General features: G+C 37.7%; 3 protein-coding genes and 1 long non-coding RNA gene across 8 annotated transcripts in view; 3 read left to right on the top strand and 1 right to left on the bottom strand.

Annotated features, from left to right (window-relative positions):
* Positions 1-4,412, top strand: part of arhgap4b (Rho GTPase activating protein 4b) — a 35,509-nt gene extending 31,097 nt beyond the window's left edge. For all 5 annotated transcript variants that reach the window (XM_028020623.1, XM_028020534.1, XM_028020364.1 and 2 more), the window contains one exon: positions 1,297-4,412. In XM_028020623.1, the coding sequence (XP_027876424.1) occupies positions 1,297-1,497 (201 nt within the window). In that variant the 3' untranslated portion in view covers positions 1,498-4,412. The remainder of the gene's footprint in view (positions 1-1,296) is intronic.
* Positions 14-12,565, bottom strand: LOC114148923 (uncharacterized). Its single transcript, XR_003596391.1, has 3 exons — positions 12,371-12,565; positions 12,284-12,285; positions 14-25 (listed from the first exon to the last, which is right to left on the bottom strand). It is a non-coding gene; the product is annotated as an uncharacterized LOC114148923 (long non-coding RNA).
* On the top strand, positions 4,901-8,897 carry cav4b (caveolin 4b). The gene is made up of 4 exons (XM_028023757.1): positions 4,901-5,091; positions 6,516-6,730; positions 7,936-8,123; positions 8,619-8,897. The coding sequence occupies exons 2-4, from the start codon at positions 6,521-6,523 to the stop codon at positions 8,800-8,802; spliced, it is 582 nt and encodes a 193-aa protein (XP_027879558.1). The 5' UTR covers positions 4,901-5,091; positions 6,516-6,520; the 3' UTR covers positions 8,803-8,897.
* Positions 9,530-27,591, top strand: fam50a (family with sequence similarity 50 member A). Its single transcript, XM_028022844.1, has 13 exons — positions 9,530-9,796; positions 10,748-10,832; positions 10,947-11,046; positions 16,204-16,364; positions 16,671-16,747; positions 17,655-17,721; positions 18,048-18,109; positions 18,894-18,970; positions 19,734-19,788; positions 19,924-19,972; positions 21,554-21,624; positions 24,982-25,092; positions 27,345-27,591. The coding sequence occupies exons 1-13, from the start codon at positions 9,686-9,688 to the stop codon at positions 27,351-27,353; spliced, it is 1,035 nt and encodes a 344-aa protein (XP_027878645.1). The 5' UTR covers positions 9,530-9,685; the 3' UTR covers positions 27,354-27,591.
* The last annotated feature ends 174 nt before the right edge of the window (positions 27,592-27,765 follow it).

Here is a 27,765-nt window from a genome sequence, read left to right as displayed (position 1 = left end):
GCTGGATGTTTTGCTGGATGTTTTGCTGTAATTCTGCGAACTCTTCAGAAACACACAGGTTAGGTACCATGTTGGGTAACCAAGTCTCTATCAAGAATGTATATGCCTTTGATTCTGGTCAGCTGACTGTAAGGGACAGTATCATGTAAAATTGACTATTGTGAGCTTTACATCATGTTACAATGTTATTCAGAATCATACCTGGAGTGTAACCTTGATTCTTTCATGCATATTTAAGAAATTCTCTGATCTCCAATGGCAACCATTCCAAAACACCTGCGTGAAACTGTGCATCTACTCAGCTCACTCTACAAGCTACTGGTAAAAACTATGTTAAAGGGTTAATAGAGGAGCCATGTTGTGATGACTTTATGAAGACAGAGTTTCAGAAAGAGCAGGAGTTTCTTAAAGAGACAGCGGCCCAATTTCAAGGTGTTAAATTACCAAGTCAAATTTCTTTTATGCCATATTTGATATATATATAAATAGAAAAATTTTATAACAACTGAATGAAGTACAGTTACTTGATTGTGCTATAGAATGACACTATGTGCCTGGAAAATATATAGTACTGCTAATTTAAGGGTTAACACACAACTAAAACTGTTTGGGAAATTATCAAGTATTTATGGTCAAGTTTTTAGTGCAAATATTTTAGTAAACTTAAAATAAAACTAAACTTAGAATTACCTTTTCATCAAGATATAGGGGCTAGTTTGAAGTAAATAATTCCTTAATATTGATGACAATGTTCTAGTTCCATTGGCAGATTATTTCACTCAACATGGGAAAAATGTCTTGAAACAAAATGCAGAACAAGTACTTTTTTAAATCAATATTGAGAAATTATTGCCTTAAAACAAGCTTCTATATCTTGCTGGAGAGTTACTTGTAAGTTAGTTTTGTTTTAATTCAAGAGTACTAAGACATTTGCACTGGAAACTAGACAAACAATACTTGGTAAGATTTGGTGTTTTTGCAGTGTTCTCATTATTAAAGGGAAAAAGAAGCATCGACATCCTGCCTGCTGCATAAATGAACATGTTCTAGAAATGCTTTTAAACATAAAGGTTAAAAAGTCTACATCTAGCATTTCTTCAGTGGGTTTTTTTTCACAAAATGTCCACAACAGAAAGACACTTTTTCATGGTATATTACCAAACAAGTATTTGTTTTGTTACCGGGCTGCAAATGACATGTTCTTTCTTAATTATGAATTAATTGGGAGTGCATCATAGTAGAAAATATTGTTAAAGACATTATATTATCTGCTTCCCCCCTCTTGTTCTCACGCAGGACATGATTAGCCGGCAGATGAACTCTGTCTTTAAGGAGCTCCTGTCCCGTCAGCCTCCCGTGCCGTCGTCTCCCTTCCCCCCTTCTGTCTCCGCCACTCCTTCCTCCTCCTCGTCTTCCTCGATTGCTCCAGCCGCCCCCACGGCTAAGAAAGTATTCGGCCTGAGAAGGGCAGGCCCTTTTCAGTCCGGACTGAGATGAAAGCATGAAGAACTGTGGAATTATAGGTTCATTGTTTGAAAGTGAAGATCTTGAATTTTTCCCCCCTTTTTTCTGTTTTATGGACAACAATAATTGCGTGTGCCATATCATAGTGCCACTAGTCTTGGTGCCGTGTAGGTGTATGTCCAGTGTGTCTGTTTTTTCAACTGGTTTTTGTTCAACTTTGTTTTGCTCTCCTGACTTTTGCACCTTTTTTTTTTTTTTTGAGAATCAGGGATGTGGATTCACCAGTGATATCACCAGAAAAACTGCTTGGTACGGTACTGAGTGTACATAAACAACAAGAAAATACTTAAGCTGCCCCCTAGTGGCAGGTCTGAGATCAGCACCCCCTAATGATTTGCTCTAGAAAACTGATCTGGGTCCTGTGCCTAGGAGTGCCTTCGCGCCTTTTTTTGACGTTTTTCACTTGAAAACACCAGATAAGTTTAGACTTTGTTTATGAAATTAGAATGTGTACCGGTATGATGTCAGCCCAAAAGTGTTCCAAATGAATAAAAAAAAACAACAACATTAGAAACAGAAGTCATTTGAAACTTTGCCAACAACTTTATCACTTTTTCATAGTACATTAGTGATTACCTTTTAAAATTAATTTTAAACTATCTTTAGTCCTTCATGACTTATTGCTGGTAAGCCATTGGGCTCATGCTACTTTTGCGTAACTTCTGTTTTAAATGGTGCCTTCAAATGGAGCCATGCCTGTGGTATTCTCAAGTTATTTTATTTCTACACAATATTTTTCTAAAATGTGTTTAGGAATGAAATCATGCTAAATTTAGTGAAACTGTTACAAAAAAGAGTAAAGTTTAGCTTTAAGAGATAGAACACATAAAAGTGTGGACAGACACAAATGTCAACCAGACCTGAGCAGTTCTTCCATTGAGAAAAAGGTATTCTTATAAACTTTTTTTTTTTTCCAAATGTTGGGTTTATACTTTTAATAATTTCTTTTGATAGACAAGAGAACAGGTTGAGGCATGTACTAGCTAATAAGGATGTGATATTAAAAATTAGAATTTTTCTTGTTGCTACTGAAAAACCTACAAAATCAATTTAATGTAAGGAAAATTTTCACCTGAATACCTTTTGCCAAGTTCATGTGATTTTCTGCTCCTTGTATAGTAAAATGTTATCCAGCTCAATTTCTGGAGTCAAACTTGCATGCTTTGATTGTGAACTCACTAGATTCGTATTAATGCAAGTTAATGGTTTCCCACTTTGCTTAACTCAACCAGTTAGCTCCTGTAAACCAGTACATGATACTAAAAACCAAAACGTTAAATAAACCCACTGGATTTGGCAATAAATACAGGACACAGGAAGTACCATTCTTATTCTTTTAATCTGTACTTTACAGTAAACAAGCAGCTACTGTTGCACAAGCTAGGCTAGCAACGTTAATGGTAAAGCAAAGTGTAGAATCAACAATAATAACTAGCATACTTGGCTTTAAAATTATAAACATTATTGTATTCTTTAGAGCATTTTTATCATAAGCTAATGCAAAAGTAGGTAGCTAGCTAGCTAGCTACAGTTACCTTGTTGTTAGCATAGTATCGTTACATTTTAGCTGTGCAGTTCCCCTTGCATTACATTCAAATCAAGTTTAGAATCTAAAATATTTTTTTGCAACATTACTCGATGGGGTACGCAAATAAAAGGGATTTGTTTTATTCCTGTTGCTAATAGCAAAGATTTTGTTTGCGACTACTGGGTTTGCTAAATTAGGAAGCTAACACTGGGGGCTGACCACACTACTGTCATTTAACATCAGCTACGTAGTGCATCACAAATTATTTTACGTATTTTATTCAAATCAAACGCTGTTGATAGCGTTGTTCTTTAAGGTTCCATTTTATAACGAGGAGAACAATATTGTTTTTACATACTGTGGAACATACAGACTGAAAACACATTCCCCTCTATATGTGATGAAAGGCCTAAATATGAGGCCAAAACTCAGGGCTTTTGCAGTTAAAGATGAGCTAACTCAGATTTAGCTTTGATAGAAAAAGTATGAGTTTCTCTCTCAGGTCTTTGGTTGACTTATGGTGACTTCCATTTGAGCTTCAAAGTCGGATTTACTTCGTTACCCAAATTTCGCCTGGAACACCCTCTGTTTTGGTTGGGATTCTGATGGGAATTCGTTGAAATCTAACAGCTCCCAAATACAATGTCCAGGAAGGGAACTCTGTGCATGAAAATGAGGGAACACTGATTTATTTACTAGGGTTACTTATGTTCATAAACATCTTTTACAGACTATTGACCAGTTTTTTTCTTGCAGTCCTAGCATTACCTAAAATGTTTACCTTACATGGCTTGCAAACGCCATTGATTTTTCAGGCTTGTTTGGCTTACTGTGGAGTCAAGTCAGATGTTTTGCCTTTATCTGCCATCTCTTCCAACCTTCAAGTCAAATGGAATGCACTGTTACCCTTCAACTTGAAACTGTGCCCCTTGCCTGAAGAGCCAAAATGGTCCCTATATCAGAGGTGTCAGTGACTTGCTCTGGTTTAAACTGTGAAACCAATATTGGCATCTTGAAGCCATAATACAAACTTGTTTTTTTTTTTCTTTCATCTGCCACTCTTTTTGGTCCCTGTTGGCATTTAAAACAGTCTAATGCACTGGTCCAATTCTAGCGTACTTCTGAATTTGATTTAAAAAAAATATGTAATTGAATCATTTTTACATGTGTAATCTCTTCATTGTCCTTTTACACTCATGTAAAAATAGAAGTAGAGTCTTTGTTTTGAAATGATTCTTCTTCTGTGGTTAAAACATCTTGATATTTTGGATCACTGTTTGATGATGTTATTAAGTTTACTGTGTTCAACTGTATATGTGGGTAAGAATTATGAATACAATAAAGACGACAAAGAAATTGATGATTCAAGTTTTGGTGTGTTTATACAGTATAGAGTGTTTTCCTAAGCAAGCACAGTATGATGAGTTTGAACATTACACAACTTAGAACCTATCAAAACATTAGCATGATTCTTTCATACTAAAATGTTATATTTTTTACATAAAAAATATAAAATACCACAATCTTTGCTGTATTTTCTGTACTTTTAACCAATTCTTTAAACAGAAAGGGAAGATGGTGTTCATTTCCACTTTGCTCATGTCTAAAATCACAGTATGCTTTCACTAATATTTCACTTTTGTGCTATGTTTCTACATTGTGTTTACAACGAGACAGTAGGTGTGACATTGTTTCAGTTTCTGTGTTAAGACCGCTCCCCCACTGAAATGTGATCTTTTGGACCCATCCACTCCTCCTCCTAAAATAACCCCTTTCCCCTACAGCCAACCAAGACCCAGACACAAGAAATAAGTCATACAGTACCACATTAGCACTTACTGTATATCACTCTAAAGACAGAGTAGACCACTGTTGATGTTGGTGTGCTTGGTGAATATGGCATATAATCTCTGAAGGGCTTGGTAATGAATCTGATGATCTTTGTAACATTTTTGATTAACTTGCTGCAGTCTGTCCCTTCTCTCTGCAAAAAAAATCTGTCTTTACTGATACAGGACTAGGAAAGCATTTTAAGTGAGGTAAGTAAGACATGGTTTAACCATATTAGAGATTTAGCAGACCTACTTTGATGGTTACTCAACAAGTCAAGAAATTGCATCGCCTCATATTTTATCCTGTTGTGTTTTTGTAAACATATATTTTAATTGTTGGGTATGTTCAAGAAACCCCAGGTTTGACACCGCTATTTAAAACTTCAATGACATATGTGTTCTGAATTCTATGCAACTTTTCTAATGATATGAAACGACTGCAGCATATGCAAGTCAGCTAAAGAAGTCCATCCTAAAATCACCAGCAGCTATTTACAGATTTTGGTATGACATCTTTTTGGGGGGCTAAAACAGGTGGTAGTACAGGGCTGAGCTTGCTGTTACAGCCTAACATGACCATAGTCTACTGGAGAAGTGTGTGTGTGGGTGTGTGGGTGTGTGTGTCCAGTTCTGCTTAGTCTCTCAACCCATCCAAGCACTAAACAGATGCTTAGAACAGATAAATATGTGGATGTGTAATAACTTTCTCCTGCTGAATAGAAACAAAACTGAAGATATCTAAAGAGAAATGATCTAGAGTCAACACACAGCTTCTGTTATTACAGCTGGAAACTAGAGATCAGACCCAAAATCTGGGTGTAGAGATGGATTCTGACCTGAACCTTCAGAGCCACATAAAGACAGTTACAAAGTCAGCCTTCTATCACCTGAAGAACATTTCCAGGATTAGAGGACTAATGACCCAGCAAGATCTAGAGAAACTCATCCATGCATTTAAATTTAGTCACATCGATTACTGCAACAGTATACAGTAGGACTGCCTAAAAGATCAATCCTTTTAGGCAGACCTGATCCAAAACGCTGCTGATGGTATTCTCACTAAAACCAGGAAGCTAGAGCACATCACCCAGTTGTAAAGTCCTTCCACTGGCTCCATGTAGCTCAGAGAATAGACTTTAAAATACTATTGTTAGTTTATAAACCACAGAACGGCTTAGCACCACAATACGGCAGATCTGCCGTTGTATCAACCTTCCAGACCTCTCAGGTCTTCTGGTTCTGGTCTGCTCTGCATCCCCAGAACCAGAACCAAACGAGGAGAAGCAGCATTCAGCATCTATGCACCACAAATCTGGAACAAACTTCCAGAAAGCTTCAACGTGCCTTTAAATCTAAACTAAAAACCCAGCTGTTTAGAGTTGCTTTTGAAACATCATAATTAAACATTAATTAACATTCTGATGTGTAACAATGCCACTTAATAAAATGTTTCAATTGTTGACTATGTGTTCCATAACTTTGTATTCTTGTGTTTTTATGATGTAAAGCACTTTGAAATGCCTTGCTACTGAAAAGTGCTATACAAATATATTTGATTGATTAAATACAATATCCCATGTCTTTGGGTTCTGTTGCTATAACAATGTATGAAATGTATGTTTTTTCTCTAGCAAAGATGATGATGGTGAGCGATGACTGTCTGGTGGAGTGTAAGATTGATGACAGTGATGAGGAACAGGTGAACACTCCTCCCCCTCCCCCAGAATTTGCATCGAAAGCTTCAACTCCAGCTCCAAAAGACCCAACCCCTCCCGCGAATTCTCCGAGTCCCGCTCCGACCCGACCTGTCAACAGAGACCCACATGGCATCAACCAACACCTTAAGGTCAATTGGTCAGTCGGTCGGCCCTTCCTTCCGACTCTCCTTTCTTTGATGTAACAGTGAACCTGTTATGTCATAAATTTCTCAGTTCATTTGTCTCATGTGGAGTACCTCAAAGTTTGTCCTTGGTTCTACTTAAATTTGAATCACAAGCTGCGTTTCCATTACAAATGTGCACAAATCTTTGTTGCTATTCTGCTAATGTAAAAAAAAACAATTTTTCAATTGTGGCATTTCCACTAAATAAGAAATTAAATTAAAATTAGATTTTAATAAGCTTGTCATTAAAAAGCATGGCAGTGACAGTAAACAGTTACATGAGATATATTCATTAGTTCAGCCATGGCGCTAGTGCTCATCATCTATCAGCCATCAGAGGAGACATCGGCGTCTTATTCCAACGCCTGAATAAAAAGCCAAATAAGACGTTTGAGCAACTGGACCCTTATACTTGGGAGAGGCTATCTATGCGCCGTTTTGGGGAAGTTGTAGTCGGTGGGATTCAACACATTCGAATAACACAACTCTTAATGAACTGTGCGGTGCTGTGAGAGCTCTGGTGGAGCCAGCTGCACATTGTCGAAAAAAAGAAATCACCATCCTTTTACTACTTCCTGTCGTCTTCTTCTTAATCGTTTTTGCCAGTAGTAACATCAAGTTGTTGATCACCTGACTCGTATGATGTGAAAAAAATTTATTGATATGGCTGAAAAGTCCTTTCATCCTACCGCAAAAACTCTTTAGAGAAAATCTTGAGTTTTTTTCAAAGTCGGTGTGTTTCTATTAAGCATTTTTTTGTCATTTCAATTTTCACAATTTTATGGTTAATGGAGGCACAGCTGCTGTCATGTTCTGGTTGAGTTGTCTCGGAAAAACAGAGCGTTTTCTCAGTCTCTTTTGATGTACTAAAAGAAACCAGGTTTCTTTTAGTACATCAATTTAGCTACAGATTAAAAATTTTCAGCAAGTGTCCAGTGAGAGGTGGCTAATCCAGTTGTCAAGAAATGTTGTCCTTCATGTTTTAGATGTTTCCCTTACCCATCCCACCTGACTCAAAAGAATGGTTCCGAAGTGTATGTAAAATCTGAATATTATTAAGCAATTTAATTTCAGAATCAGTTCACATTAAAATAACGAAAAAGAGAGTACATAAAAGACTGACAGATATATTTTTCTAACAGAATACATTTCTTGTTCGTCTTCTGTAGGTGGAGGTCAGAGATGTTCTGGCTGAACTTGCCACTCCTCATAGCATAGATGGTGTATGGACCTACAGTCTGGTTGGCTTTGAGAAGACTCGCATCTGGACCTATCGCTGCCTCTCCTTGCTGTTTGCTGTGCCTCTTGCGTTCCTGTGTGGACTCTTCCTAGCCGTCCTCGCCTGCCTACGCGTCTGGTATGTTCTGACCAAATCAGTCATTCAGTGACACATTCAATTCCTCACTCACTTAACATGCAAAATGCAAGTGACAACAGTCTAAAAATATATATTTATTAATATGTTATTGCTTCAAAATTGCTTGCTGAAGCTAGAGTATCAGCTTGTTGCTCAATAAACTTAAATGGCAACAATCTGACTCTATGCTGGTTCGGCTCGCTTTTACATTGTAAGGATTTAAAAATATTCAGATCTTATATATGTCCGTAAATCATATGCACAGCAGATATATCCTTTTTTTCTCCTTGATGCGATTAATACTCCAATTCCATTTTGCCACTGTAAGCATCTCCCACATTCTCAAGCAGACAAGTGTTCCGACTTCGGGTCGGTACCAGAGTATCGACCTGACCTATCAAAGCAGACTATCCTAACAAAATGTCATCCAGTTAGACCAATTAGACCAATTGTTACTTATGATTTCTTTTCTGATGTGTTTTTTCCTCTCTCCAGGTTCCTGGTTCCCTGCATACAGCTGAGCAACACCTTCCTGCCCTGCTTGCGCTCCTTGGTTATATGTGCTGTGAATGTCTTCATCTCCCCTTTCTGTATGTCTCTGGCACTCTGCTGCACTCAGATCTCCATCTCACTGTCCAACAAAGACTTGGATCGAAAGAGAGATAAAGACACTGTGTGAATGAAAAGAAAAAAACAATAAGGAAACTTGATTGAAGAAGTGTGTGAATGGGAAGTAGAGTGCTTTTATTTAAATGCACGTGATTTTTTTTTATTATTCTAAGTTTTAAAATTTTTGCAATTATTTTATTTAAATAAATTCTTTTGATAAGGCGTGTGAAGAAATCTGTTCTTAATATACTGTCCCATTTTATTTATTTATTTTTTAATCATTGGTAAATATGTGATTATAGGCTTGTATGATCTCTTGTATGATCCCTGGTGAATACTTTAGGAGAACCCTCTTTTTGAACAAAGCACTAAACCAGAAAAAAGCTACTCCGGCTGTGTTTTACTTACATATGAAGTTCAAACTTCAAATAAGAATAACATCAAACTTAACTCAACCATGTTCCATCACCTAGTAATGTGGCTGACTGCTATTAGCAAAGCAGAGTAATAATATTAGTCTCTGTGTTACGCATTTTATCAACATGTTCACTAAAGGAGGTTCTAGCAAATGGTTTCTGATCTCCTGACTGGTCTTATGATTTTTGACGTTTTAACTGAAGTTTTATTGGAAGTGTATTGTATCATAGAAAATGTCACTGATTAAAAACCAACGTTTAATTTGAAGGTGTAAATCCACCTCTTCAGCCATCCCGGGGTTGAGAAAGGCGACTTCTCCCTGACCAATATGGCAGGTGCGACAACGCGTCTCGTCTTCTTTTTAAATTACCCAGCATGCACTGCGACGTCGCCATTTTTCTTGTTATGGTGGACTGTCAGCAGAGTCTTCGCAGTTCTGGAACAATCTTTAGTTAAATTCGTATATTGAACGCCTTTACTCGCTGTTTCTTTGTTATTATTCATTCCGAGGGAGCTTCGAAGATAAAGATACCGACATGGCGCAGTACAAAGGAGCTGCCAGCGAGGCGGGCAGAGCCATGCAGCTAATGAAAAAACGAGAGAAAGAGAGGGAGCAACTTGAACAGCTCAAACAGAAGATAGCAGAGGTTTGGAACGTCTTAGATGCACGTGCTTATGGAAAAATGCTCCTGTCATTGTCAGCGTGATTTACTTCTGCTTGCTAACAAGTGTCACCTATCAGTTACTTGTTTGTTCGCAGTTACTTTTGGGATAGTTTTCCCCCACAGAGTTACGCTTCGTACCTGGTTTTTACGTCCTATTCAAAATAGTATCGAATATTCTACATATAGTTTAGCTACTGTAACCCATGGACGGGTGTTTGTAATGTTAAGTGTTCAAAAAATGATATACAGTGGAGTTAGATCAAAAATATACGTGCAAGTTGTGCGTTTTCATGACTGAACATCCAACAAAAAATAAAGACGCATATGAATATTAAATTCTGTGTTGCAGTGACGTATGGTGAGGTTCTGACTCCTCCGGAGTCTGATCTACAAATGTAGAAAACTCAAAATGTTTCAATTTTGGCCTTAATAGAAATATTTAGTTGTTTAAAAAACTTTTAATTATGCTTGAATCGATTCCATACTGTTTAGCTGTAAGAAAAATAAAATAAAAAGTCAAATTAGATTGATTTTATCTAAATATTTTTGGTGAATCTCAGTATTTTGAAACTTATTTTTATTTACATTCTCCGTGTTGTAAAAGTCATCCTTGTTGAATGTTTTCAGTCTTTTCAATGCGTAGAAGATCTGTTGGCTTTTGGCCTTCTTGGCTCAGCACTGCCCCCTCTCAGTGCAGTTCGGTACTTTCCGCTGTGCCAAGAACATTTTCAAAGCATATCTATTTCATATCAGAAAGGCCGCATATCACACAAATTCTATCAATTACATTAGACAAACTGGAATATCAACATGTGCAGCACACATGTTGATGTGCATGAGTGAGTTAGTGCTCTAAGTTTTGGAATTTTTGGGTCAAGCAATGTTTGATTTTTATTTCTTTGTCTCTATCTTGGTGCATGTTGGTTGTTGCAGGACAACATGGTCAAATCCAACATTGACAAGAAATTCTCTGCTCACTATGATGCTGTGGAAGCAGAGCTAAAGTCCAGTACTGTCGGTAAGTATGTTTGACAATTTTACTGACATTGTCTAAAGACCCTTAGTAATACTAAGCAATGGTGTTTATTGTTTGCTTTTTTCCAAACTTTTTGTTCTTCAATGTCTGAAACAGGCCTGGTGACCTTGAATGACATGAAGGCCAAGCAGGAGGCGCTGGTGAAGGAGAGAGAGAAGCAGCTGGCCAAGAAGGAGCAGTCCAAGGAACTGCAGCTGTGAGTGAACACATTTTGATTTAAAAGATCTCAGTCTCTTCTGATCAGTCTGACGTCCACAAGCCAAAATAACTTCACTCAGGTGTCAAGGGGACTTAATTAACTAGCTATCAACAATTCCAAGATGGAAAGGCCTCAGCAATGACTGTAGAGAAACAAACGTTGCTACCCATCAAACTTGGCAAATTTTCCAAACAATCAAAAGTCCATAGTTTCACTAAAGGTTATTCACAAGGGATGGACAATAAATCAGTAACAATATATATCTCAATAGACACTTGATCAATACCAATGATATTGACCATTGATAACTTTAGCCGCTCATTTTCTCACGGTTAGTTAAGCGGGGTGGGTGGCATCAGCAAGATCTTGTTTTTATGACGGTAGAGTGCCACCACTTTGTAAAAATCTCCAGAACGTCCCAAAAGTTCTCAATGGGGTTTAACATCCGGACTGTGTTCTGGCTGATCTTTCACAATCCATTGGCAGAAGAACAAGAATCTTTTTGCTGCTAGGCAACAGTGCTACTAACTACATTCATCCTGCTTCTGCTTCCGCTGTGGTTGGGTTCTCTCACCTACAACAGGAACACAAACACTTCATACCAATTGGTATGAAGTGTTTGCTGCTGTTTGATCAGCAGCAAACACTTCATACCAGCTGTGTTGAAGTGTCTGTCTTTATGGAGTGGTTGAGAAAATGCACCACAACATAAGACCCAAACACAGCAATCAGCAAGTCTTCAACAGAATAACTGACTGAAAAACAAGAATCAAAGTGTTGAAATGGTTCAAAGTCCAAACCCTAATGCAGTTAAAAAAAGCTTTGTTGTGACCCCAAAGTAGCTCCACGGAAACAGATGTCTGAAACTATGTGAGAAACTGATAAAGTCTAACAGAAAATCTGCCTGTTTTGCTGCTAATGATGGCTCTACAACCTATGGAGGGAATGCACTTAGTTTTTTCACACACAGCTTATCTTCTCCATTTTGACATTATCTTTATTTGTAATGTAGTTATAACAGCGTTAACCTGAAACATGTAAACGCTGCATTGTTTTAGCCATATCCTAGTTTATTCTGCAGAGGTCGCCATATATCCATGTTTCCTTTCTGCTTTTTTTCCACCTTCAGCTTGCAGATTTCTAAAAAATCATTCAGGGTGAATACTAACAAACTTGTATGCTGATTAATCATTTCCCTACCCCAAAAAGGGTGACAATTATTTAATTATTTAACAACTCAATAACTTTGGAACAATTACATTTTTCCAGTAGACAGAATAGCTTAGAGTCTTTTTGTCCTGTTGCACAGATCTGCATCCACCAGGGGTGTCAAACTCAATTTCACCTAGAGCCACTTCAGTATATTGGCCACCCTCAATGGGCCACATTGATGGTATAAATCAGGAATGCCCAAGTGCAGTCCTCCAGACTGCAACTTTTAGATGTGTCCCTGCTAAAACATACCCCAGACAAAAAGTTGACTTCCCTCATTAGCAGCAACTCAGTTCTGTAGAGGCCTATGAATGAGTCAATGATCCAGGTGTGTTAGAGAAGGAACACATCTAAAGTTGCAGAGTGATAGGTCTGGAAAACTAGACCTAGCATAAATGTATGAAAATACAATGTTAAAAATAAATTAAACAACACCTCATATTGTTAAATAACTGATTTTATGTATTCAAGTTTTAAATATTACATTTGAGTTTGCATGGATGTAAAATTACTGCTCAGTTTAAAAATTACAATATTTTTAAACTGAGCAGTTTAAAGATATGCTCAGTATTTTTAAACTGCTCAGCTAAACTTCGCTCTTTAGCTTGTTAGCTTGTCGATGTTTCAGTTTTATTCGCTGGGGAAATTATTCTTTGTCTGCTTTAAAGATAAGCAGACAAAGAATAAAAACAAGTTTTGATATTAACTCTCAACGTGATCCTTTTCGTTATTTATTACACAACGAACATGTATTTCACATAAGAACAAAACAATTAGGTGATGTTGCCTGTCCTTGAACACAAAGCTGATCCCTCTTCACCCCGTCACCAACTCACACACATCCTCACTGTGTTGTGTTCTGTAAATAAACACAAAACACAAGCAAAATCAATAAACTATATGCATGTTCCAGTATACTGAGTTTTGCTTTTACATTCATTCTATTTAAATTTAGTTTGTTCGTGCTTACCAATGTTTTCTGGCCGGATGTCTGGCACCGTTTCCCCCTGGTCAGTTCGTCCATGTCCGGTTTTAGTTCTATTCTGTGGCGATCCGCAAAACGGCGTGTAGGTTTTCGTCAGTAATGCGCGATCTGTGCTTGGTCTTGTTTAAATTCATTATTGAAAACATCTGTTCGCACAGATAGGTGCTTCCAAACATGGACAAAAAACACGAGCTGCATGGAGTCGAAGCTGTGGCATCAAATCAGGGGGCAGTAGACGGTAAAAGTCCTCGATTGAAACATCACGGGACTTCGCTCTTTAGCTTGTCCATGTTTCAGTTTTATTCGCTGGGAAAATTAATAATCAGCTTGAGGGGACTCTGCTGCACTCTAGTGGCGAGAAGCCGTAATGTTGGCTGGTAAGAATCGGAAGGCATTATGGGAGATGTAGTTTGTAGTAAATTCGTGCTCAAAACCTATTTTAAGTCAATCAATGGGGCTGTAAAACGGTGGTGGGGGAGAGGGCCACATAAAAAGACGTAGCGGGCCACATGTGGCCCGCGGGCCTTGGGTTTGACACATGTGGCATACACTGATCCACTTTTTTCACTTCCGACACCAACATCTGAGGTTTAGTATCGGCCAATACTGATCCGATACAGGAAAACAGTTCTAAATTGACTTAAAACATTTCTTTTCTTGGACACAGATGTGAATGTACTGAATTACAAATTTATTTGATAGCTCTGCACTAGTGCAGCACAAATAGACACATCAACAGCTTCATAAGCTTGATCAAACATGTAAAATCATCTTTAATGTGTTCAGTTGGTGCAACTGGCAGTATAGCAGCCAATGCAAAATAAGTAATAAAGAAACTGAAACTGGCAAAAACAAATTATTTTGAGTAGTCTATTTAAGCAAGATATAGATTTAATATGATGTAAAAACCAAAGCAGTGTCCTGGTTTTGCTGCTTGTTTATTGAGCTTTAGATGAGCAAATTAACTTTTGCATTTTGTAGGATTATTACTTTCTCTCTAATATTGGCCTGTTTTTAAATGCAGTTTTCTTTAGATTGTTTTGAATTTAATTTAAAATATATTTATTCATCAATAGCATTTCTGTAAAAAAGTATTTTAGTTGGGTTCTTTGGCTGATGTTGCTGGAGTTTACAACCAAAGAAAAACATTTCAGTCTCCATAGCAATTTCTTTCCCTGAAATAGTTCCACTCAAATCATTTGAAGATATTTCTCAAAGTCCAGGCTCAGGATTTTACTGCATGTTCCTTTGGGGAGCTTTTTAGGTCTGGGCTGGATTTCACCCTATCTTTCATCTGCTTGAAAGAAGTCATGATTTACCTTTTACCTCATAACAATGTTGTAACCCTCGGCTTTAAATATGAAGCACAAATAAATACGTCATACGTCAGGCACTGCAGAGGGTGGTGAAAACTGCCCAGTATATTGCCGGGGCACCGCTACCTGCCATCAAGGACATCTACAGGAAGCGGTGTTTGAAAAGGGCCGGGAAAATCACAAAGGACTCCACTCACCCAGCACACACACTCTTTTCCCTCCTGCCCTCTGGGAGGTGTTACAGAAGCCTACAGACCAGAACCACCAGGCACTGGAACAGCTTCTTTCCCACAGCTGTCACGCTTTTGAACACCTCCTGACATAAAACATAAACTATAAGGACTGTACTCCCCTATCCTCTTATACAACAATAACACATGGACTATCCTCACACACACACACACATCACGGACTGTTTTCTTCACACACACATACAACCTGTAAATTCTATCTGCCATAATTTATCTATAATCCATTCCCTAACATTCTTGTATATTCTGTATAATCTGTGCATATAGCTCCCATATTTATATTTATACACATTATCTACAGTATATCTCTTACTATAACCCCTTATAGTCCATACATACATAGTCTTGTACATCTGTAAATAAATATTTATATCTCATAGAGCACTTCTGGATAGATGCAAACGACATCTCGTTGCTTGTACTTGTGACAGTGCAATGACAATAAAGTTGAATTCTATTCTATTCATGCACTTTTGAAATTATATGTGCAATATAATTGATGACTGCTAAAAGAATTATTGCCATTCATTGTTTTTGTTTTATCCAATAATTTATCTGCTTTGACAAAACCACTAAATGTTTAGTAGAAGTGGAAATGTTAAGGGATTTAAATTGGAAGCAGACTCACAGGGAGACTGGGCTTTGTTGGCCAAAGGCAGGACCATTTGTTTTGCTCGGCTGTCAGTAAGGCTTCAATACAAACATAACCTAAACAGCAGATTGATGCATTTGATAGGACTGTTTTCAATCCGAACCATTCCTCCAGCAGCAGTTGTAAATTAAAAAGCTGGAATTAGACACATTCCCTATACCTTATTAGGTCTTGTATTCTCCTTGGAACTTTTGCTCCGGTTGAAAACCATCCAGAGACCACCCACACAACCAGTGTGTTTGCTCTAATCAATCTGCTTTTTTCTAGCTGATTTAAAGGCCTTTATTAAACTTTTTTTTTATCTTAAGGTAATGTGAGATCAGATTCTTTATGGTTTGGTGAATTTTCCTTTTTCGTGAAGCAACTTTATTGGCCACAGTGTTGCTGTGATTTAACGCCTTCCTGTTTCTTTAGCATAAGCTCCAGCTGTGTTCCAACTACAACCTTTTATTACTACTTTGGAGTAACCAACTTATAGCCTTTGTAGTTAAAAATTATAGCAAACTGGTCTTGACTAAGGAACTAATTTTGAGAACTCTAAAATTATTTATAAATGTATACTGTGTTAATCCTGGACACATGCAAACTGCCAACATATGAATTGTCTTAATGTCTCCCACTGTAATAAATAAACCCAAATTTACCACAAATTTACTGTTTACAGCTCTCTGTTCTTTACTGGAATGTCTAGTAAACCAATATTCTGTTCATTTGTTTTTTTTTTTACTCTGTTTCCAGCAAGCTGGAAAAACAGAAAGAGAAAAAGAGGAAGGAGGAACAAAAGAGAAAAATTGCCAGTTTATCTTTTAATCCTGATGAAGAAGAGGAGGAAGATGAAGATGATGATTATGACGACGACGATGACGACGATGACAAAAATTACGAGGAAGATCAGGATTGTGAGTATTTTGATCGTTGATTCTTCCTCTTGAATCAGTGGCAAAACTTTCCAAAAACATACCTAAATATAAATTTCACATTTGCATCATTTCAAGAAAACTCCTTAGTGTTGCAGATTTGGGCAATTTCAAACTTCCAGCCTTGTAGGAACGGTTTTGTGTGTTTTTTTTGTTTGTTTACAAAACAAGGTCAGAAGAACTTGACTGGCTTTCACACAGAGTTCTGATCCCTGCCTTGTTAAAGTTCTAATTAAACAAAGCAGATAAAAAGATGCCATTCCCTATATTATTTTATGTCTATTGCAGGTGTTCCAGTCAAGAAGAAGAAATTGGGCAAAAATCCAGATGTGGATACAAGTTTCCTTCCTGATCGAGACAGAGAGGTCCGGTCCACTCAAACCTCCAACTTGGAAAACCAAACTGTGGTCTTCCTCACAACTTGCTCTGCCTTATGCAGCTGGAATGTTGTTAGTTTAAATCAGTCGTCCCCAGCTCCCAGGCTGCGGACCGGTACCGGGCCGCACAAGAAATAATTAAATATTTCCGTTTCGTATATTATCTGAAAATAGAGGATTTTTTATTTTGAAAATCCTTTAGCCAGATTCTCTCGGTTACATCTAGCTCGCCAACATTGAGCCCACAAGCAGCTGAGAAGTTTCCAGGTTTATCAACTGCTGTAGCAATTTCGCTCCAACTCCTCTCCTCATCATTTCTGTTGATATTTCTTGTACGAAATGCTGAATAAACATTCATGCTGTTTCCACCGGACTCTGTTGCGCCATGTCAGCGGTTTGGGATTTCCCTCCGTGATTACGTCACCGCGCTTTCTGATTGGCTACCTGTCACATTCAACAGGCTGCGTTCTCGCTTCCAGTCGGGGAAAACCCCTCGCGCTGAGATAGTCGGGCCAAGACAATCCAACATGTTGCATATGCCCGATTTTAGATCGGTGCGGTCCCGACGTTCTGCGTAAAACACCACACAGGCAGGATGATCGGTTAAAATTATCATAAGCGACAGTCTTAGAACTCGGAACGTTCTAAGATTGTCATAAGGGGAAAATCGGGGCAGAAAATGTAAAATTGTGCCATGTGAACTAGGCTTTAGCGGGCACACCAACCCGAAGAAGCCTTCTCTGACAGTTCACTCCCTCTCCCGGGCCACAGTAAAATTGCCAAGCCTTGACCGGTCCGCGGTGATAAAAAGGTTGGGGACCACTGGTTTAAATGACATTTTGAATTACATTGGTGCGTAAATTTCTTTCCCAGTTTTTCATTTCTTTTTTTGCAGGAGGAGGAAAACCGCCTCAGAGAGGAGCTGAGACAGGAGTGGGAGCTGAAGCAGGAGAAGATCAAGAGTGAGTGGTCAGGCTGTTATTTTTATTTAAACCTAAATCATGCAGCACTCTTTTACGGCATATTAGGACCATTGTAGGTAGAAACAAAAAGAGTACATTTCTGCTAAAAAGAAATTTCTGGGCTCCAAAGTTAAAAATGTGTAAGGAAAAAGGTCTGACTCTTTTGAGAGTCTCTGAAATTAACTTTTTTTTTCTTAGAAAATTTCTGAGATTTATCTCAAAATTTGAGTTTTTTGGCAGAAATCTACTTCCCCTTTTTCTTTTTATATGCCGCCATACTCTTTGATGTGTGTAACCCACATTTTTATATGAATTTCTGTCCTTAGATGAAGAAATTGAAATTACCTTCAGCTACTGGGACGGCTCAGGCCACCGGAAAACTGTCAAGGTAAACAGGAGGCTGAGTTTGATGGCAGCTGTCGTTTTCTGAAGTTCTAAAATGAGAAAACAGGAAGTCTGGATCGGCACAATGTTTGTGTTCTCGTCTGACCTTTTTGGACAATGCTGTAAATTTATATTATATACAAACTTTAATTGCTGTAACAGAATTTAAGGTACGGTATAAATTTAAAGAAAAACAATCTCAGAGAGGGATAAAATGTGCCTTAATAATTAAGTATATCTACATAAATCATATAGTTTACCAAGTGTGACCTTTGTGCTTGGAAATAATTTCTTCTTTTGTTTTTTACAAAGGCGCATTAGGGCATTTGTCAATAGAAAAAAAGAAGAGTAATACATTTTTGCTAAAAAAAATTTTTTGAAATTAATCTCTGAATTTTTCTATGAAAGTCAAGGAAATTTCTTAGATTGAAAAGTTTAAAATTTGCTAGAAAAAAGTCAGAAAATGTGAGATCAATTTCAGAAAATTTGTAGAAAAAGTAGGGACATTTTTGACTTTGAAAGGTCCAAATTTTGCTAGTAAAACCCAGAAATTGCGAAATGAATCTCAGAAATGTTCTATAAGAATGTGGAAATATTTGCTTTAAAAGTGCAAAATTTGCTTGAAAATTTCTGAGATTAATCTAAAAATTTCCGATTTTTTGGGGGGAGGAAATTTATTTATGTGTTGTTTTTTTCTAATTATAAAAGCCCCAATATGGTATTGTAGTTTTTTGTTGCTTTTATTCCGTGCAGCACCATCGTATTTATTCTGTGTGTCTGTGCTGCAGATGAAGAAGGGTAACACCATGCAGAACTTCCTGCAGAAGGCCCTGGAGGTCCTCAGGAAGGACTTCAGTGAGCTCAGGTCAGTTCAGAGCCAAGAAAAAATAAACACATTCTTGCATTCGTTAACAAGAGTGTGTTAATGGACAAATATTTTAATTGCAGATTGTAGCCAGACTTTCCTTTGGGAATGTGTTGCTGAGATGGGGTTGACCATTACGCTTTAATGTGTTTTGCAGTCCCAATTTAAAACCGATGTTTCCCCTCATATTTTCCACATGCTCAACCCAGCCTCAGATCCGCAGGGCAGCTGCTCCAGGGGCGTTTGGGACTAGAATAGTTCTGGGTTTGTAGGTAGTTTAAAAAAAGAAAACCTGCTACCAGAAGGCTTTTGGGTTCTGGAGGAACTCATAAAATAAGAACTTCATAAAATTTTGATATGGGGTTGTTAAGTGCTCTTCTGGCTTTTGTTAAAACTTGTTCAACTGGGTTTAAACGTTTTATTCACATATGTCGGACAAAAAAAATCAGCAGGTAATCAAAGTGCCTTGATATTAGACTAGAAGGAAGGTCATTGTGCAAAACGTAGTCTGAGATGTTTTTTCTTCTCTATTTTAAGCTTTCATTGTTTCAAACGGTTCCTTCATTCTTTGAATAAAAAGTTGTTTTTTTTTACTTCTTTATCACTCTGTTATTTCGTATGTGGAATCATCCAATTTACTACGTCTATGAAGCAGGAAACAAGTTTCCTCCTGTGGTTTATTTTTTATTCTATACCACTAATGGAAGAAGTGTTAATGTTTCACTTCTGTGCGTACTTTAAAGTCAACACTTCTTCTCTTCAGGTCTGCTGGGGTGGAGCAACTGATGTACATCAAGGAAGATCTCATAATCCCACATGTGAGTCCAGTTTTTTTTTCTTAATTACATAGTTATTAATGACTAAGAATTAAAACATTTCTTTCTTGAGTATTGAAAGGAATGCTTTGTAGGAATGTTGAATTAAACTGGTCCTCATTTTCTTGTGTTATGTAGCACCACAGTTTTTATGACTTCATTGTGACCAAAGCCAGAGGAAAGTCTGGTAAGTTGACTACAGTCACCTTGAACAACTTTATGTGTGCCATTCATCTTCAAGCTGAACTATTTTCACTCTACCTTACGGTTGTTAATTATACTTTCACACCACCGCTGACAGGACTTTAAGATTTACATTTAAAAGGGTTAGTTCTGATAATTTTTTATTATTTTATTTTAAATTGGGGCTTTTGAAAGAGTTCCCTTACTTGTAGGGGATAGATGCTGAATCTCTGTGAGCTTAACCAGTGTAACTCCACGTAAAACGAAGACTTTGTTTGGGCGACAATAACAAACAGTTTTAATCTACTAGCTAACAAAAATAGACAGCATACGTCTGACTAGCTGTCATTATGGACCACATAATAACTGATGATTAAGAGGCATATTTACGTTACGGGTAAGGGAACTATTATGGTAAAATAATGTCATACAACCACGCTCTTAAAAACATCAGAGCTAACTCTTTAGTTCTGATTAGCTTTAGCTTAAAGGTTTAAGCAATAAACCTTTAAGCTAACATTGCAGTCTCACTTTAGTTTTGTACTAGCTTAGTTTTTTCCCCAAAGCATGTCAAAGTGAAATGAGGTTTAATAATGTTGTTTGATTTAAAAATGTGTTTTGGCTAACTTGCTAGGAATAAATAATACCATTGCTACCATCCTTTAGGTAAAACCTAATAAAACCGTATTGCACCACTGCCACCTATTGGTGCTAAGGTATACCTACATCATTCAATAACACTGGAATTTTGCAATGAACAAAAAACACCAGCCAAGTTAGGCGATGTTTCAGACAGTTTGAGCAATACACTTAGCTATGTGCTACTCAACTTTGCATTATTTTTGTGTACTAAATACGGCGAAATGCTTGGTGTCTGATCCAGGGGTGGTCATTTGTTGAATTGTTTATTGTTATTGAAAGGATTTCTAAGCGCAACAAGATTTTTGATTTGTTGTGACAATAAAGTCCAGTAAATATCTGAAAACCCCAAAACTGCACGTAATGAACGGGATTGTTACTTTTACTGTTTTTGCCACTGTTGGTTCTCTGAGAGCATAAATAACAAAAAAAATCAAGTTAAATACAGTTACTATGCTCAGTTCAGTGATTTAAATCACTTTTGTCAGCAACCAGACATGTGTCGCCATTTCTCTCGTTAGCTGCAGCACCTCACGCCACTATGGAAAATCTGCATCATTTGAGATTTTCTTGGTTAGAAAGTGCAGCTGCTAACGAGACAAAGTCTCAAAACTGATGCATTTTTGTAGGGTTTTTTTCCTGACTCTTGTTTTTGTGGCAAACGCCTTTAATGGATATCAGAATTTTTTCCCCTGAGAATAAAAAGTACTCTGTTTAGAATAAAAAGTACTCTGTTTTCAATTTGATGGTCTGGTTTTGCATTCTTGAACCAAGTCATATCAGCCCTTTGTCCTTCCACTCTAATTGGCGTTAATTTACACTGAAACATAAAAATACCCTTGAGTTGAAGAATTGAAAGACACACCACATTTAAGAACATATATTCCCATCTGTTGTCATGTTCAGGAATCTTTTTTTTTTTCTGACATAAAATTTCCTTTTACAGGCCCTTTGTTCAGCTTTGACGTCCACGATGATATTCGACTGGTGAACGATGCCACTGTGGAAAAAGATGAGGTGAGGAGCGTACTAAATAAACAGGATATGAGTAAGGCTGGAATAAATTATAAAACTCCAAAATCCCAGTTGCATTCCATTGAAACCGCATGTGAATGTTGGTACAAAGCTACACAAAGGAGGAAGTTATTTATCAGGTCAGTAAACAGACAAGTTTTTGGATCCACAAAGCCTATTATAACACTGATCATCTCTTCAACCCATAAAGCCACAGGCAAAAACGGATTTACTTCTCAAATTCTGCTGCCATGCCATCAGCATCTCTCTGTGTTCAGTTAGGTAACAATAACCAAGAAACTTAATTTTTTGAAATATATTTTATCAAATTGCTTCAACTGATTACCAAAGACCAGCACTACTTAGTCTAAAATATCTATCACCTCATGAAAGGCTAGAAAGGAGTAGAAAACGTTATTTGTGCCACCAAAGGTAACAAAGATACATCTTCAACAGTGCTCTACAATGTACATACACATGTGAAATATTCAAAAAAGACATCTACACAAGATAAAACACAGACGCCCAAAGCCGTGTCAGAGGTCTCTCGGGCAGAGTTGCGCCTCCACTGGACAATACAAGTGGGTGCAACTTTTGACATGAGAAGAAGCCGTTATTCAGAAATGTTGCATATAGTTATGCTTCACATCCAGCGTTCTGTAAATTAGCCTCGCTTGCACTTTTCAGATTTCTTCAGAACAACCACAACTTCCTGTTAGAAATTAAATATGGTGCCAGGAGCTTCATTTTTTCAGACAGATATCCACACTGAATTACTTTTAAATGGTGAATTAGAATATAAATATATAATAATAATAATATAATAAAACACAATGTCTTGTGTTTCATTAAAGACATTGTCGATTGGGAATTGTGTTAAAGCAAGTATATACTGGTGAATTATCAGACTGTAATGTGTGGGACCCTAAGTCTCCATTTCCCGATGTAAGAAAACACATAAAAATGTTTTTGTTTTTATATAACGCATAAAAATGTGTTAGTATGCCCAGATATCTGGCTACATGTGGACTAGACCTAGCATTCTTTTGTATTTAGCTCTTTCCAGTATTTCTGAACATGAGAGAAAGTGACAGATTGTTGCATCCTAAGTGCACAAAATGGCATTATATGAGATGCTTCATCCCAGCAATTGTAAATAAGTGTTTACAATCATCCTGGTATTGCACAGTTATTTTTCTGCATTGTTTTTATTTGTAAAATGTGTACATGTACATTAAGAATAAAATGTGTACATGTACATTAAGAATAAAATGTGTACATGTACATTAAGAATAAAATGTACACATGTACATTAAGAATAAAATGTGTACATGTACATTAAGAATAAAATGTACACATGTACATTAAGAATAAAATGTGTACATGTACATTAAGAATAAAATGTACACATGTACATTAAGAATAAAATGTACACATGTACATTAAGAATACATTGCTTTCGATGCTTTGTTAGTTAGCCCTCTCCTTCGACAGGCGGTTCAAGCACTGTGCAGCACGTTTCTCATACATGCAGCAACATGTTGAGGATGTTACCTCATCTTTGGAGTCAGCTTTTGACAGCACATGGAAGATTGTTGGAAAACAACTTGTTCTCTTTGCAGCTGTTAACTGCTTCACACCAGAACCTCTTATCATTCTGTGATAAACGTTGGCCTTTAATCCAGCCGCTGTGTCTATCCAGCTCACAATGAAGCAACACATTAATTCCCAAACTTCACGATGAAATGGCGTGATGAAGACTTGTTCCAACAAATGGAATGTTATCTAAGAAAATAGAATGAAATGCATACAGATGTATTCATTCATAGCATTGGTGTGAAAAATGCTTTTCATATGTAAGCTGATTAGGATAATCAAACATTTTCAAACAACAGTAATCTGAGGGGGATTTGTTGTTCTGTTTGCCCTCCAAAAACAGAAACATGCAACTGATTCAGTAATTTCCCAGTATTACTGTTTGGTTTGTCAAAGTCAGGGTGTTGGATAATAAGAGGGATTCTAGGTTTTGTCTTCATAAGTGAGGTAATAGAAAGTGAGTGCTTACAGACTGTGCTGACCAAAGTAAGTAATACAGCATGAGGAACCTGTGGTTCAGATCACCAGGTTCTGGACTTTTGTTCACTGTGAAGGATGAAAGTGTGGTCTCTGTGTTACCATGGAAAAAGAATCAACTAAAGTACTAGAAGCATAAGAATGTTGATCCTTAAATACTGTGGGAAACTTGAGGCAATGATGTCACGTCAACAATCCTTGCCCCAGTTGAGCAGTGTGAATTCCACAGCGATGGTGCCAGCACCATCACACTTCAAAGAACTACACAAAATCAGCTGTATTTCAACCTGCATACAGCAGGGTTTCTCCCAGGAAACTTGCTAAGCCTGTTAGTAGAGGTGTGAGGGCAGCCATCCAGTGGTGTACAGTGTCTTTGAGTTTACCATTACTTTAATGTTGACAAGAAAATATCAATATAAGGCATTATTAACAACACCTAAACACCAACTACAAAGACTTAAAAAAGGCAAACATAAAAAAATTAAATATGAACATTTTTGCACTTCAGTTGTTTCATCTAATTAAAGTGTACAAAATTTTGGGATTCTTTATTTGTGACTTGTCACTTAATTCGCTAAGTTATTAGTGTGTAGTTTGATGGTGGTGCAACTAAAGCTTGGTGGCTTATAGGTTAGGTTAGGTTAAACTTTATTAATCCCATAGGGAAGTTGAGGTTATCTAAGGTTATAATACACTGAGGAAGACCCTGAGTCAGGTACTTCTGTTCAGTTGCCTGTTAACACAAATCCCAAGGCAGTCAATCACATAGCAATAACTCTGTGTTTTAAAGCACCTTGAAGAGGTGAAGATGACATGCAGAAATGTAAAGTGAGCATCAGAATGGGGAATGAAAGGGGGTTTCATTTACTAGAACGTTCAGTTGTCACTCCCAGCCCTGAGGATTTAGACGCTGTTTGGATTTTTTCATGTTTGGCAATAGCAAGCTTTACAGAATACTTATCTGTAAAGCTGTTTCCAACTTCAATACATGGACACACATGTTGAACCTGGAAACAGATGGGCTGCAGCAGTTGACGTCACCTTAGGAAAGGATGGGAAAGCTACAAGTTCCCCAAAACTGAAGAATAACAGATTAGAAAAATGTTACCTGGTCTAACCAGTCTTTGATTTCAACTACTGTGCATTCAGACTGGGTCAACATCAGGGAGTAAACAAAATAAAAGTATGGCTCCACTCCACAAATCTTGGGCCAAAAGAAAGTGATGCCAGAGGGCTTTGTAGATGGAAGATTATAGTTAATTGTGTTGTATTTCTCTCTGTGTAAAGTCCCATGCAGGAAAAGTGGTGCTAAGGAGCTGGTATGAGAAGAACAAGCATATCTTTCCTGCAAGTCGCTGGGAGCCATACGACCCCGAGAAGAAATGGGACAAATACACGGTAAGACAAAAAAGACCTTAACCTTAGTCTCATAGTCTCCATTTACTCTAACTGAATACTCAGTAGTAAAATGTTTCTTCATGCAACATTTCAGTATAATATAAGCTCTTTGAGTATGTCTCTACCATTTTTGCACATCTGTAAGTTGAAATTTGTTGTCTAGTCTTTGTTGCCACTTAGCTGTATTCATCACAAGATCCAAATAATTGAATTCAGGTGTTGCAATTACTTTACCAGTCACAGGTTCATAAATTCTACCACCATTACATGCAAAGTTATTCTACAAAGATTTTTTAAACAATGAGTTACTCAGAAGCTTAATGAATTCCATTGTTGTACCACGATAGGATAGTTGACTGTTAGTGGTATTATGATAAAGTGGAAACACTTGGAAATGACAGTAACTGAGCTATAAAATGGTAAATCACACAGAAGTGTCATCAAAATGTGAGACACATGGCATACAGAGGTCACTGACTTTATGCAGAGTGGATAGCTAAAGACTGCTATCCATTCTGCAGTGGATAGCAGTCTTCTTCACCTGAAGACCATGTTTGATGTCCAGAGACGTGTTTTCTGGAAATGATGTATTATGTCCATGTCTGACAGTCAAATGGACTGATCTGGGTTTGACAGTTGCCAGGAGAACTGCACTTCTATGGTGCTGCTTGAATTGTGTCTAGGTTGAAGTTTGGTGCAAAGATGGCGTGGAACTGTTTTCCAGGAGTTAGGGCCAGGCTCCTTAGTTCGTATAAGCATAATTGCAGGGCGTCATCAACCATTTCCCAACTATGTAGGGTCATTTTGGTAATGATCCCTGTACTGTTGTACAGACATGTACAACAGTGAAAGCAAAGCTGAAGAACTTGACTAATCTGCCCAGAGTTCCTACCTCATTCTGATAGAACACGATGTGTTAGTTCATAGACTAAAGACTCACACACAATCGGGCGTACTGTGCGTACTGTAGGTCGAGTGGACTACCTACGAATGGTAAAGATTTAATAGATGAGCATATTGATTGCCTATATTTCTTGTGATAAATTCCTTCAGTTCTGCAATCAGAACATTGACTTTTTCGCAGACGTTTCCAGCCTAGTGTGAGTTTGCCTCAAGTACACACAGGCCACTGCGAAGTGAAGAAGGCCCCAGAATGTGGGGGCCTTAAGGACTAGGTCACATGTGCCCAAATCTGGACCTCAGGATTTACTACCCTGCAACTTTCAGCTGCTTCCCTTTGGCAAAAAATGGAATCAAATGGTTGAATTCCTTGGTTGTTGGAATTAAAGCGACATTCATTTGAATTAGCGTGTTGAAGAAGGGATACATCTAAAAGTTGTAGGATGGTTGCTCTCAAGGACCGAACATGGGCACCCACGGGTTAGGTATTCGTGTCCAACATTGGTGTCTGACCTCACAAATGCTCTCCTGGTAAAATGGTCAGAAATGGACTCCTAAACCTTCTGGTTTAGAATCACAGTTGCAAATTTCCTAACTCATTTAGTCAGGTGCACTGCCACAACATTTATGTGAAGCTAAACTTTGATGTAAGCAGCAGCTGCAACTAAATGCCACTTGTCCAATAAATCTAACACTCTAGTAACTAGTTAAACAGGAAAGCCAGACAACTCTACAGAGCACAGTCATCACTATAAATGTTAACTGTCGTACTATTAGCTGGAGGTGACAGGTGGAGGTGGAGAACTGAAGTCACTGTTCTTTGTTTTTGGACTTGATTGGTCTGAAGGTTGAGAGAAGACCAAGACCTCGAAATGTGGCCGCATGACTGGTTTCAGGTATCACAGGACATGGATTTGTGGTAGTACAGTGACAAAATATGGATTTTTCTGGAACTTGAGTTCTTTGTGAAGCTCTACATGCAGAAGACCAAACCGTAGAATGTTCTCTGTATTAATCACTGCTGTGCTTATCAGGAGGTTATTAAACCGGTTTGCTCCATCAAGTCCAGATGGTGATTTATTTACCTTTGGTTACTTGGTCAGGACAGCAATATCACCTCACATGCTCTGTATGTTGTTACATTTATTGATCGACTTTCATCGGGACAAGTAGAAACATGTCTCTCCTGAAGTTTTGATAGTTCTATTGAATTTACAACTCAAAACCTTCCAGGTATGTATAAAAGCAGAAGAAGTCATGCCTATTATCCTTTCTGTGAGCTTTCAATGAACGATTCACTGCTCAGCTAATGTGTGACATGCTTTTTATTGTATTTATTTTCTTTTTTGCAGATCCGGTGATCACCAACATCTACCTCCAGACTCTTGCTGAAAATTTTCTGTTGAAAAAACTCCCCTTATTTTACTGTTTTTCTCCATCAACCCCTGTTCAGTAGCTGATAGTTACGTATTTAACCTTAGTTTTTGTAAATCTGTTTTTTTTCTGCTGCCTGTAAATAACCACATCCTGTAAATGGTTAACAAATAAAAACCAACATGATGGAACATCAGTGCTGAATAAAAAGGATATTAACCCTGACAGACTTGTGATTAACGTTAGTCTGCTTTAATGCCCCTGCTGAAATACGCTCTTTTGGAGCATATTTAAATAGCATGCTAAGATGCAGAAAGCTGTGTTTTCGTCTTTGGGATCTAAGCAGGGGCGGTTCTAACCGGTGGCCAGTGCCCTGCAGAACTGGTCCTGGCCCTTGTG

The sequence above is a fragment of the Xiphophorus couchianus genome, chromosome 1 (genome assembly GCF_001444195.1).
Source record: "Xiphophorus couchianus chromosome 1, X_couchianus-1.0, whole genome shotgun sequence".
NCBI classification, from domain to species: Eukaryota; Metazoa; Chordata; class Actinopteri; order Cyprinodontiformes; family Poeciliidae; genus Xiphophorus; species Xiphophorus couchianus.
The sequence above is the reverse complement of the archived record's forward strand: the minus strand, read 5'-3'. Positions and strand labels throughout refer to the sequence as shown.